Source organism: Coturnix japonica, chromosome 8 (assembly GCF_054131305.1).
Source record: "Coturnix japonica strain WE chromosome 8, WE-NBRP24, whole genome shotgun sequence".
Lineage (NCBI taxonomy): Eukaryota > Metazoa > Chordata > Aves > Galliformes > Phasianidae > Coturnix > Coturnix japonica.
Window position 1 is genome coordinate 5,444,359 of NC_140670.1, and position 12,946 is coordinate 5,457,304.

At 52.2% G+C, this 12,946-nt stretch overlaps 3 protein-coding genes across 3 annotated transcripts; all 3 read right to left on the minus strand.

Annotated features, from left to right (window-relative positions):
* Positions 1-1,812: 1,812 nt before the first annotated feature.
* Positions 1,813-2,648, minus strand: LOC146759926 (beta-keratin-related protein). Its single transcript, XM_085553868.1, has 2 exons — positions 2,570-2,648; positions 1,813-2,264 (listed from the first exon to the last, which is right to left on the minus strand). Exon 2 carries the CDS (start codon positions 2,238-2,240, stop codon positions 1,911-1,913), a length of 330 nt encoding a protein of 109 aa, XP_085409994.1. The 5' UTR covers positions 2,241-2,264; positions 2,570-2,648; the 3' UTR covers positions 1,813-1,910.
* Positions 2,649-6,030: 3,382 nt separating this feature from the next.
* LOC146759927 (beta-keratin-related protein-like) lies at positions 6,031-6,931 on the minus strand. The gene is made up of 2 exons (XM_085553867.1): positions 6,796-6,931; positions 6,031-6,490 (listed from the first exon to the last, which is right to left on the minus strand). Exon 2 carries the CDS (start codon positions 6,464-6,466, stop codon positions 6,137-6,139), a length of 330 nt encoding a protein of 109 aa, XP_085409993.1. The 5' UTR covers positions 6,467-6,490; positions 6,796-6,931; the 3' UTR covers positions 6,031-6,136.
* Positions 6,932-10,515: 3,584 nt separating this feature from the next.
* LOC107315654 (beta-keratin-related protein-like) lies at positions 10,516-11,782 on the minus strand. The gene is made up of 2 exons (XM_085553869.1): positions 11,396-11,782; positions 10,516-11,090 (listed from the first exon to the last, which is right to left on the minus strand). The coding sequence occupies exon 2, from the start codon at positions 11,064-11,066 to the stop codon at positions 10,737-10,739; it is 330 nt and encodes a 109-aa protein (XP_085409995.1). The 5' UTR covers positions 11,067-11,090; positions 11,396-11,782; the 3' UTR covers positions 10,516-10,736.
* Between the last annotated feature and the right edge of the window lie 1,164 nt (positions 11,783-12,946).

Consider the following 12,946-nt stretch of genomic DNA (forward strand, 5'->3'; position numbering starts at 1 on the left):
CTAGAGGAGGTGGAGTTGAGCTCCACCCCTTCCAGGAGCACAGCTGAATTACTCTCACCTGTGCTCCCACAGCTGACCTGACACTTGCCTCGTCTGATTAATCAGAAGTTCAGGCTGTGATTACCAGTTTCCCATACACCCTCAATCATAGTATTCCAGTTTTGTGGTTCATCCCAGCACATTTTAGTGATATCAGTCAGGTCATAGTTTTCTAATAGCACCACAGTTTCCATCTCCTGCTTATTTCCCATGCTGTCTGCATTGGTGTAGAGGCACTTCAGCTGGGCTGTTGGCTGTGTTAACTTCTTGGAAGAGACCATCCCAAATTTGCTTCCTCTGCTTCCTAAAGTGACTGTTCCCTGTCACTCAAAGGTACATCTCCTTCCTCCATCAAATCAAGTTTAAAGCTCTGGTGATAATCCCAGCCAGCTTGCTGCCTGATATGTTCTTTCCCTTCCTGATCATCTGCATCACATTCATGTCACCAACCCCACAAGGAGCATCCAACATGACGGAACCCACTATCCTGAGTATGACACTATCAATGCAGCCATTAATTCAACTGGCCTGTTCTCACCCTTCTTCTTGGATCCTAGCTTCAAACCAGGAGGACTGAGGAGAGCACTGCCTTGGCTCCCAAAACCTTCAAAATCTTCCTAAAAGACATAAAGTCATTCTTGGTATTTTGTGATATCCTCGTCATAGCCTCATGTGATCAAGTGTGAAAGAACAGGAGCAGCTTTAAAAGGAGACTAGTTTCCAAAGCTGATGCTCAATGTCTTTAATGAGAAAAGGAGAGGGACAGGCTACAGCTGAGAGCTTCAGCAACACCCTTTGGACATAGAGTGGCTGGGAGACGAAGCGACTATTTATGCTGTGCCTGATGGCCCCGAGGGAGCTGAAGTGGCAAAAACACAAAGCCCAGTCAGAAAGGGTGATTTTGGCTTCCCAAGCTCTGCTGGTAGATGAAAGACATTCTTCCTTCACCTGAAATGCTTGGCTCCGTTGTCATGCTGCGTAAGGCTGAAGCAATCTGATGGCGGTTGTGTTTCATCCTCAGGCCCATGCTCGCAAGAGGCCTCGATGCCATTGCTTGAACTTGAACTCCCGTCAGGGTCTGTTCAAGTATCGTCTTGGTATACTGGATTGCTCAACTCCAGCTGCAGCCGATCAGAGTCCTGCTCCATCAAAACCGTCCCCACACAGATAATGTAATTATGTTGACCGAAAACGATGAATCAGATGTTCCAAAAATGGGACAATATTATCAGCCATCTGGAATTCACTTCTCAAATTGCTGTACCAGAACAGAAAGCAGGGCTTCTTGCTTTTGCTGTTCACAGGCCTTTGTTTAGAGAGTGTCTCAAAATGCATTCAGTTACTTCCTATAATTTGAGCAGAAAATGACATCTCCCTTCACACATGGCTGCGTAGCTCCTGAGCAGTGCCAGTGAGCAATGATCATCCTTCCCAGAGAGCTCTAAGCGTGAAATGATCTTTTCTCCCCCACCAGGAATGGAAGACTCTGCACTATCAAAGCCCGGAAGTACAGAGTCCCCGAGAGTTTTGAAAGGGTATGAAGGCTGTTGGACACTGTGATGGCAGGGGCTGGGAAAGGAGGGAGAATGAAAGGAGACTCGTTGCCAAAGCTGATGCTCAATGTCTTTAATGAGAAAAGGAGAGGGACAGGCTACAGCTGAGAGCTTCAGCAACGCCATTTGGACGTTCAGTAAAACTCAGTGAAACCGGAAGACCATGGAGAATAAACAGGGGAAAGAGGGTGGGTGACAAGCAGGAGAAGTTTTTGGGAACTGGGCTCCTCTACAGACCGTGGCCATGCCGTTAGGGCTGGGTCCAGGGCTGCCTTCAAGAGCCGCGTTGCTCATGCGCAGGCAGCTGATCCACGGGCTTTAGCAGAAGACATTGCCACGTCCCAGAGTACCACAGAGCCCACGACCCAGCCCTGACCACCCAAAGCCCCCCAGCCCCAGGGATCCCCTAGCACCGACGGGCACACTGCCAGCGCTGAGAGAGCTCCCCACGGCAGCCGACGCTGTGGATCCCACGGCTGTGCTCTGAGGGAAGGAGCTGAGGATTGGGCCCGGCAGCGTCACCACCACGGGTGGGGGCTGGATGGCTACACTGGAGTCGGCACAACGAAGGACACACGGCTCGTTGCAGCTGTTGGCAAGCGGGGCTGGGCCGCAGGCGACTGTCTGGCACGGGCTGTAGCACGACATGTCTGGCGGAGGACGGAGGTGACTCTGCGAGATGGAGGCAAGAGTGAGCTGAGGGCTCGATCTGCCGCTCAAGGCGCTCTGGTATAACGAGCCAAGAGCTGAAGGCCCTGCCGTAGCTGCTGAGCAGGTGTGTGTGTGTATCTGGGTCGGCTGGGGTTGGGAATTTAAAAAGCCGCGCTCCCCAGCTGCCCTCCACCAACACAGACAGGCACGGTTTGGCTGTCCCGGACCATTTGTGGAGGACAAGGCAGGAAAAATGAATGCAGCCCCCTCCTCAGGAGGCATTCTAACCACTAAGCAGACAGAAGGCAAAGAGAACGCAGACTTACCAGCTTCACAGAAGAGAGCAAGTCTGCAGCAGGGAATAGAGTGGCTGGGAGACGAGGCAACTATTTATGCTGTGCCTGATGGCCCCAAGGGAGCTGAAGTGGCAAAAACACAAAGTGCATTCAGAAAGGGTGATTTTGGCTCCTCCAGCTCTGCTGGTAGATGAAAGACATTCTTCCTTCACCTCAAATGCTTGGCTCCGTTGTCATGCTGCATAAGGCTGAAGCGATCTTGTTGATGGCGGTTGTGTTTCTTCCTCAGTCCCATGCTTGCAAGAGGCCTCGTTGCCATTGCTGGTGAAGACCTACAGAAGAATCAGGCCATGCACAGGTGCTGTGCATGTCCTCCTGAACCCAGAGGTCACACTTCCCTCTTGGTAGGACTTTGCACGTGGAGCACTGCTGAAGGGATGGCACACGTGCCTTGCGCTGACGGGCTGAGCCTGACCCAGAGCAAAAGTGGTGCCGGCGGGCTACGGAGGAGCTCAGAGCACAGGCAAGCCTCTACAGGGGACTCCGATGTCTGCGTGAGGGCGGAAGGTGATGTTCAATTCAGGCCCCCTGTGATCCAGGAGAAAAATTATTGTGCGTATGCAGAGATGGAAACTTGGAGACCATTGCTGGAGTGGGTCAGGCCGCTGCGCGGCTCATCTCTGCTCCCTCTGGCCATGATGATGCACACAATTTCCTGACCTGCAAATGCTTACATCTGTGGGTACGGTCAGAGTGTTTGGTGTGGGAAGGTCACAGGCTGTGCATTACCAAACTGGATTGACTCATTGCATGCCTGGGGAGAGGCTGGAGCACCAGGCGGCCCTGGTGAAGGATGGAGGCTGCTGAGTCAGGCCTGGAAGCAGGCCACCACCAAGTGGGTCTGCTTCAGCATTCCCTTGCCAGACCACATTTGCCTTGGGCCCTTTCCCTAGTTGCTTGTTTTTCCAGATGTGCGCCCCGAGAACCTGGCTTCCTTTCTCTTGGCAAAAGACACAGATACACAGGTAGTGCCTTTTAATTACCAGGTGGCCCTCGCAGGCCCCCTGTGACTGACCAGGAGGTGCTGAGCCACTGTAAGGAGCCTCTGCTCCACTTCATTCTGAATCAGCCATCCGCACACTGGCATCAGGGATGTTGTGGGAAAAGTGCTGAGACATGCTAAGGGCTCTAGGCACAACTTGGCGTCATTTTTTGTGCAGAAATGCAGCTTCTCTGTTGTCAGAGCCATTAACCTCTTGCTCGACCACTTGGCAATGACTTGAAATGCTGTCTCGTTCCCCTTGCCGAAAGAGTAGTCAAAGGAGGATGGCAGAGGCAGGCCCTGATTCCCTGTGTCCAATCTCACTCATAATATTTATTAAGGAAGGTGGCTAGAGAATGTTTGACTTCTGTTCCCGTGCTGCGTTACTCTCCTTTCTTTATCTAGCAAACTAATATCCCGCCTTTTTCAGTATCAGATGCTTTGCTGATGTCTATCAAAACAATGTCCACAGCCTTTTCCTAGCTCACCATGTTGGCCTTCTTATCCAAGGAGGTGCTGTGTCTAGTGAAGCAGGAGCTGCCTTGCGTAGGAAGGCGTGCTGACTGGGTGTGATCATGGGTTTGTCCTGGACGTGCTGTGTGATGGCACTCAAGACGACGTGCTCAGTGACCTTCCCTCGTACCAAGGTCAGTCTGAGGAGCCTGTAATTCCCCGCATCCTTCTCCTTCACCAATTAGTTGATGGCATCCCATTGCCTAAGCTGCAATAAACCGGGCCCTTCCAGTTAACCAGGAGAGGTGTGAAAAGTGTAGAGTGGCTAGCGAGCAATTCCACTCTTACTTTCAGTAACCTTGAATGGATCCCACTTGGCCCCATCCATTTATGTGTGTTCAAGCGGCATGAAGTAGGTCACTAACTATTTCCCCTTGGATTATAAAGGCTTGATTTGGCTTCCTGTCTTTGTCTTCCAGGTCCATGGGCTTGATAATGTGAGAATGGTCAGTCTTACCTGCAAAGGGTCAGTTGAAGTAGCCTCTTGGTATACTGGCTTGCTCAAATCCACTTGCAGCCGATCACAGTCCTGCTCCATCAAAACCATCCCCACATAGACAATGTAATTATGTTGACTGGAAACAATGTATGAAATGTTCCAAAAATTGGACAGTATTTTCAGCAATCTGGAAACCAATTCTCAAATTGCTGTATCAGAACATAAAGCTAGGCTGCGTGCTTTTGCTGTTCTCAGGCCTTTGTTTAGTGAGTGCCTCTAAATGCATTCAGTTACTTCCTATAACTTGTATTTGCACTGCACTGTGCTCTCCCCATGCCCTTGTTTCAGTTCAGACAGAGTCTATTGCATAGCAGTGTTTGGTTGTGGCTGAGGGATGGGTGCGTGCCTGGGGCCAGGCAGAGCCACTCCATGGGAAAGAGCTTTTCCCATCGTTTGCAACTGGAGTACTCAACAGTTTCCTTGCCTCGTTATCCCTGGCAAATATAGGTTGGCCACTGCCCTCGCAGCTGCAGTCAGGCCTGTAATTTTTCACAGAATCGTGGAATCATTGATCCGTTGGAGTAGGAAGGGACCTTTAAAGGTCATCTAGTCCAAGTCCACTGCAGTCAACGGGGACACCTAAAGCTCAGTGGGGTGTTCAGAGCCCCATCCAGCCTGACCTCCAACAAGCTTTGTTGAGCTCAGGCGTTTCTTCCTTGGTCAAACTGTCGCCTTTGTGGAGGAGACGGTAAATATACACGGTGTCTTTCCCTCTCCTAAAATGGAGAGCTGGAGAGTTTGCTTGTTTCATGCCTCCACTCCCGGCTTTCCATGTGTGATGGGACAGCTGGCTTGGGCCCTTGTGGAGAAGGAGCTGGAAAGCTGACTGTCTTGAGAACGGGTGACATTCCTTGAGGAAAAACGAGATGGTAAACTGCCTGTCTTGCGAATGGTTGGCATGGCTTGAGTTGACTTTGTGGCTTGATAGAAAAGCATTTCCTACCTACGTAACCCAAGACTACATGGGTTCTTACCAACCCAGGAAGATCTCCTATCCCTGCAGCAGTTAAAGCAGTCCAGGAACGTTCCGCAGAAAATGCCATCCCCCTTCACACTTGGCTGTGTGGCTTCTGATTGGTGCCAGTGAGCAATGATCATCCTTCCCAAAGAACTCTCAGCGTGAAATGATCTTTTCTCCCCCTCCAGGAATGGAAGACTCTGCACTATCAAAGGCCAGAAGTACAGAGTCCCCCAGAGTTTTGCAAGGGTGTGAAGGCCATTGGACACTGGGCTGGCAGGGTCTGGGCAAGGAGGGAGAATGAAAGGAGACTTGTTTCCAAAGCTGATGCTCAATGTCTTTAATGAGAAAAGGAGAGGGACAGGCTACAACTGAGAGCTTCAGCAACTCCATTTGGATGTTCTGTAAAGCTCAGTGAAAGCGGAAGACCATGGAGAATAAGCAGGGGAAAGAGGGCGGGCGATGAGCAGGAGAAATTTTTGGGAACTGGGCTCCTCTACAGACCGTGGCCATGCCATCAGGCCTGGGTCCAGGGCTGCCTTCAAGAGCCGCGGTGCTCATGCGCAGGCAGCTGATCCACGGGCTTTAGCAGAAGACATTGCCATGTCCCAGAGTACCACAGAGCCCACGACCCAGCCCTGACCACCCAAAGCCCCCCAGCCCCAGGGATCCCCTAGCACCGACGGGCACACTGCCAGCGCTGAGAGAGCTCCCCACGGCAGCCGACGCTGTGGATCCCACGGCTGTGCTCTGAGGGAAGGAGCTGAGGATTGGGCCCGGCAGTGTCACCACCACGGGTGGGGGCTGGATGGCTACACTGGAGTCGGCACAACGAAGGACACACGGCTCGTTGCAGCTGTTGGCAAGCGGGGCTGGGCCGCAGGCGACTGTCTGGCACGGGCTGTAGCATGACATGTCTGGCGGAGGACGGAGGTGACTCTGAGAGATGGAGACAAGAGTGAGCTGAGGGCTCGATCTGCCGCTCAAGGCGCTCTGGTATAACGAGCCAAGAGCTGAAGGCCCTGCGGTAGCTGCTGAGCAGGTGTGTGTGTGTATCTGTGTCGGCTGGGGATGGGAATTTAAAAAGCCACGATCCCCAGCTGCCCTCCACCAACACAGACAGGCACGGTTTGGCTGTCCCGGACCATTTGTGGAGGACAAGGCAGGAGAAATGAATGCAGCCCCCTCCTTGGGAGGCATTCTGACCAGAGAGCAGACAGAAGGCAAAGAGAACGCAGACTTACCGGCTTCACAGAGGAGAGCAAGGCTGCAGCAGGGAATGGAGTGGCTGGGAGACGAGGCGACTATTTATGCTGTGCCTGATGGCCCCGAGGGAGCTGAAGTGGCAAAAACACAAAGCGCAATCAGAAAGGGTGATTTTTGCTCCCCAAGCTCTGCTGGTAGATGAAAGACATTCTTCCTTCACCTCAAATGCTTGGCTCCGTTGTCATGCTGCGTAAGGCTTGAAGCGATCTTGTTGATGGCGGTTTATTTCTTCCTCAGGCCCATGCTCGCAAGAGGCCTCGTTGCCATTGCTGGTGAAGACCTACAGAAGAATCAGGCCATGCACAGGTGCTGTGCATGTCCTCCTGAACCCAGAGGTCACGGCTCCTACTTGGTAGGACTTTGCACGTGGAGCACTGCTGAAGGGATGGCACACGTGCCTTGCGCTGACGGGCTGAGCCTGACCCAGAGCAAAAGTGGTGCCGGTGGGCTACGGAGGAGCTCAGAGCACAGGCAAGCCTCTACAGGGGACTCGGATGTCTGTGTGAGGGCAGAAGGTGATGTTCAATTCAGGCCCCCTGTGATCCAGGAGAAAAATTATTGTGCGTATGCAGAGATGGAAACTTGGAGACCATTGCTGGAGTGGGTCAGGCCGCTTCGCGGCTCATCTCTGCTCCCTCTGGACATGATGATGCATAGAGTTTCCTGACCTGCAAAGGCTTGCAGCTGTTTCCTTTATTTGGGTACGGTCAGAGTGTTTTGTGTGGGAAGGTCACGGGCTGTGCATTACCAAACTGGATTAACTCATTGAATGCCTGGGGAGAGGATGGAGCACCTGGAGGCCCTGGTGAAGGATGGAGGCTGCTGAGTCAGGCCTGGAAGCGTGCCGCTGCCAGGTGGGTCAGCTTCAGCATTCCCTTGCCAGACCACATTTGCCTTGGGCCCTTTCCCTAGTTGCTTGTTTTTCCAGATGTGCGCCCCTAGAACCTGGCTTCCTTTCTCTTGGCAAAAGACACAGATACTCAGGTAGTGCCTTTTAATTACCAGGTGGCCCTCGCAGGCCCCCTGTGACTGACGAGGAGGAGCTGAGCCACTGTAAGGAGCCTCTGCTCCACTTCATTCTGAGTCAGCCATCCGCACACTGGCATCAGGGATGTTGTGGCAAAAGCGCTGAGACATGCTAAGGGCTCTAGGCACAACCTGGCGTCAATTTTTGTGCAGAAATGCAGCTTCTCTGTTGTCAGAGCCATTAACCTCTTGCTCGACCACTTGGCAATGACTTGAAATGCTGTCTCGTTCCCCTTGCCGAAAGAGTAGTCAAAGGAGGATGGCAGAGGCAGGCCCTGATTCCCTGTGTCCAATCTCACTCATAATATTTATTAAGGAAGGTGGCTAGAGAATGTTTGACTTCTGTTCCCGTGCTGCGTTACTCTCCTTTCTTTATCTAGCAAACTAATATCCCGCCTTTTTCAGTATCAGATGCTTTGCTGATGTCTATCAAAACAATGTCCACAGCCTTTTCCTAGCTCACCATGTTGGCCTTCTTATCCAAGGAGGTGCTGTGTCTAGTGAAGCAGGAGCTGCCTTGCGTAGGAAGGCGTGCTGACTGGGTGTGATCATGGGTTTGTCCTGGACGTGCTGTGTGATGGCACTCAAGACGACGTGCTCAGTGACCTTCCCTCGTACCAAGGTCAGTCTGAGGAGCCTGTAATTCCCCGCATCCTTCTCCTTCACCAATTAGTTGATGGCATCCCATTGCCTAAGCTGCAATAAACCGGGCCCTTCCAGTTAACCAGGAGAGTTGTGACAAGTGTGGAGTGGCTAGCGAGCAATTCTAGCCCTACTTTCAGTAACCTTGAATGGATCCCACTTGGCCCCATCCATTTATGTGTGTTCAAGCGGCATGAAGTAGGTCGCTAACTACTTCCCCTTGGATTATAAAGGCTTGATTTGGCTTCCTGTCTTTGTCTTCCAGGTCCACGGGCTTGATGAAGAGAGAATGATCAGTCTTACATGCACAGACTGCTGTAGAGACATGATCAAATTGTTTATATGAATATTTGATTGCAACTGCAAACATTCCATTTGAAAATCTGCAGACGTGTCGCTGCCAGCGACGACAACCAGAGTGAATGGATGAGGAGACAGCTACCAAAGCACATGGATACGTGGACAGAATAACAGACTGACACTAATACTGTGATATCTGTCTTCCTGCTTTATTATGTGCGGCAAAGGAAAAAACCCACACCCCCACATCAAGGTGAACATTCTTATAGTGCTAACCAAATGCAACGGATCCCCGACTGACTCCCCTCTGCACTGTCCTAGTTGGGATTGGTCGTTGCCAGACTTCCTCATTAACTCCTAACAGGGTCAGTTGAAGTAGCCTATTGGTATACTGGCTCGCTCAACTCCACTTGCAGCCGATCACAGTCCTGCTCCATCAAAACCATCCCCACATAGACAATGTAATTATGTTGACTGGAAACAATGTATGAAATGTTCCAAAAATTGGACAGTATTTTCAGCAATCTGGAAACCACTTCTCAAATTGCTGTATCAGAACATAAAGCTAGGCTGCGTGCTTTTGCTGTTCTCAGGCCTTTGTTTAGTGAGTGCCTCTAAATACATTCAGTTACTTCCTATAACTTGTATTTGCACTGCACTGTGCTCTCCCCATGCCCTTGTTTCAGTTCAGACAGAGTCTATTGCATAGCAGTGTTTGGTTGTGGCTGAGGGATGGGTGCGTGCCTGGGGCCAGGCAGAGCCACTCCATGGGAAAGAGCTTTTCCCATCGTTTGCAACTGGAGTACTCAGCAGTTTCCTTGCCTCGTTATCCCTGGCAAATATAGGTAGGCCACTGCCCTCGCAGCTGCAGTCAGGCCTGTAATTTTTCACAGAATCGTGGAATCATTGATCCGTTGGAGTAGGAAGGGACCTTTAAAGGTCATCTAGTCCAAGTCCACTGCAGTCAAAGGGGACACCTAAAGCTCAGTGGGGTGTTCAGAGCCCCATCCAGCCTGACCTCCAACAAGCTTTGTCGAGCTCAGGCATTTCTTCCTTGGTCAAACTGTCCCCTTTGTGGAGTAGATGGTAAATGGACACGGTGTCTTTCCCTCTCCTAAAATGGAGAGCTGGAGAGTTTGCCTGTTTCATGCCTCCACTCCTGGCTTTCCATGTGTGATGGCACAGCTGGCTTGGGCCAGCTTGGGCCCTTGTGGAGAAGGAGCTGGAAAGCTGACTGTCTTGAGAACGGGTGACATTTGTTGAGGAAAAACGAGATGGGAAACTGCCTGTCTTGCGAATGGTTGGCATGGCTTGAGTTGACTTTGTGGCTTGATAGAAAAGCATTTCCTACCTACGTAGCCCAAGATTGCATGGGTTCTTACCAACCCAGGAAGATCTCCTGTCCCTGCAGCAGTTAAAGCAACCCAGGAACGTTCTGCAGAAAATGACATCCCCCTTCACACTTGGCTCCGTGGCTTCTGATCGGTGCCAGTGAGCAATGATCATCCTTTCCAGAGAACTCTCAGAGTGAAATAATCTTTTCTCCCCCACCAGGAATGGAAGACTCTGCACTATCAAAGCCTGGAAGTACGGAGTCCCCGAGAGTTTTGCAAGGGTATGAAGGCCATTGGACACCGGGCTGGCAGGGGCTGGGCAAGGAGGGAGAATGAAAAGAGACTTGTTTCCAAAGCTGATGCACAATGTCTTTAATGAGAAAAGGATAGGGACAGGCTACAGCTGAGAGCTTCAGCAACGCCCTTTGGACGTTCTGTAAAGCTCAGTGAAAGCGGAAGACCACGGAGAATAAGCAGGGGAAAGAGGGCGGGCGACGAGCAGGAGAAATTTTTGGGAACTGGGCTCCTCTGCAGACTGTGGCCATGCCATCAGGCCTGGGTCCAGGGCTGCCTTCAAGAGCCGCGGTGCTCATGCGCAGGCAGCTGATCCACGGGCTTTAGCAGAAGACATTGCCATGTCCCAGAGTACCACAGAGCCCACGACCCAGCCCTGACCACCCAAAGCCCCCCAGCCCCAGGGATCCCCTAGCACCGACGGGCACACTGCCAGCGCTGAGAGAGCTCCCCACGGCAGCCGACGCTGTGGATCCCACGGCTGTGCTCTGAGGGAAGGAGCTGAGGATTGGGCCTGGCAGCGTCACCACCACGGGTGGGGGCTGGATGGCTACGCTGGAGTCGGCACAACGAAGGACACACGGCTCGTTGCAGCTGTTGGCAAGCGGGGCTGGGCCGCAGGCGACTGTCTGGCACGGGCTGTAGCACGACATGTCTGGCGGAGGACGGAGGTGACTCTGCGAGATGGAGGCAAGAGTGAGCTGAGGGCTCGATCTGCCGCTCAAGGCGCTCTGGTATAACGAGCCAAGAGCTGAAGGCCCTGCCGGGGCTGCTGAGCAGGTGTGTGTGTGTATCTGTGTCGGCTGGGGATGGGAATTTAAAAAGCCACGATCCCCAGCTGCCCTCCCCAGATACAGACAAGCAAGGTTTGGCTGTCCTGTACCATTTGTGGAGGACAAGGCAGGAGAAATGAATGCAGCCCCCTCCTCAGGAGGCATTCTGACCAGTGAGCAGACAGAAGGCAAAGAGAACGCAGACTTACCGGCTTCACAGATGAGAGCAAGGCTGCAGCAGGGAATAGAGTGGCTGGGAGACGAAGCAACTATTTATGCTGCGCCAGATGGCCCTGAGGGAGCTGAAGTGGCAAAAACACAAAGCGCATTCAGAAAGGGTGATTTTGGCTTCCCAAGATCTGATGGTTCATGAAAGACATTCTTCCTTCACCTCAAATGCTTGGCTCCGTTGTCATGCTGCGTAAGGCTGAAGTGATCAGGTTGATGGTGGTTGTGTTTCTTCCTCAGGCCCATGCTTGCAAGAGGCCTCGTTGCCATTGCTGGTGAAGACCTACAGAAGAATCAGGCTGTGGGCAGGTGCTGTGCATGTCCTCCTGAACCCAGAGGTCACGGCTCCTACTTGGTAGGACTTTGCACGTGGAGCACTGCTGAAGGGACAGCACATGTACCTTGTGAGGATGGGCTGAGCCTGACCCAGAGCAAAAGTGGTGCCGGCGGACCACGGAGGAGCTCAGAGCACAGGCAAGCCTCTACAGGGGACTTCGATGTCTGCGGGAGGGCGGAAGGTGATGTTCAATTCAGGCCCCCTGTGATCTGGGAGAAAAGTCATTGTGCGTATGCAGAGATGGAAACTTGGAGACCATTGCTGGAGTGGGTCAGGCCGCTGCACGGCTCATCTCTGCTCCCTCTGGACATGATGATGCACACAATTTCCTGACCTGCAAAGGCTTGCAGCTGTTTCCTTTATTTGGTTACGGTCAGAGTGTTTGGTGTGGGAAGGTCACGGGCTGTGCATTACCAAGTTGGACTGACTCATTGCATGCCTGGGGAGAGGCTGGAGCACCAGGCGGCCCTGGTGAAGGATGGAGGCTGCTGAGTCAGGCCTGGAAGCGGGCCACCACCAAGTGGGTCTGCTTCAGCATTCCCTCGCCAGACCACATTTGCCTTGGGCCCTTTCCCTAGTTGCTTGTTTTTCCAGATGTGCGCCCCTAGAACCTGGCTTCCTTTCTCTTGGCAAAAGACACAGATACACAGGTAGTGCCTTTTAATTACCAGGTGGCCCTCGCAGGCCCCCTGTGACTGACCAGGAGGTGCTGAGCCACTGTAAGGAGCCTCTGCTCCACTTCATTCTGAATCAGCCATCCGCACACTGGCATCAGGGATGTTGTGGGAAAAGCGCTGAGACATGCTAAGGGCTCTAGGCACAACTTGGCGTCATTTTTTGTGCAGAAATGCAGCTTCTCTGTTGTCAGAGCCATTAACCTCTTGCTCGACCACTTGGCAATGACTTGAAATGCTGTCTCGCTCCCCCTTGCCGAAAGAGCATTCAAAGGAGGATGGCAGAGACAGGCCCTGATTCCCTGTGTCCAATCTCACTCATAATATTTATTAAGGAAGGTGGCTAGAGAATGTTTGACTTCTGTTCCCGTGCTGCGTTACTCTCCTTTCTTTATCTAGCAAACTAATCTCCCGCCTTTATCAGTATCAGATGCTTTGCTGATGTCTATCAAAACAATGTCCACAGCCTTTTCCTAGCTCACCATGTTGGCCTTCTTATCCAAGGAGGTGCTGTGTCTAGT

Excerpts from the sequence above, each read along its gene's own strand:
- LOC146759926 (XM_085553868.1), bottom strand. The coding sequence starts at position 2,240 with ATGTCGTGCTACAGCCCGTGCCAGACAGTCGCCTGCGGCCCAGCCCCG.
- LOC146759927 (XM_085553867.1), bottom strand. The coding sequence starts at position 6,466 with ATGTCATGCTACAGCCCGTGCCAGACAGTCGCCTGCGGCCCAGCCCCG.
- LOC107315654 (XM_085553869.1), bottom strand. The coding sequence starts at position 11,066 with ATGTCGTGCTACAGCCCGTGCCAGACAGTCGCCTGCGGCCCAGCCCCG.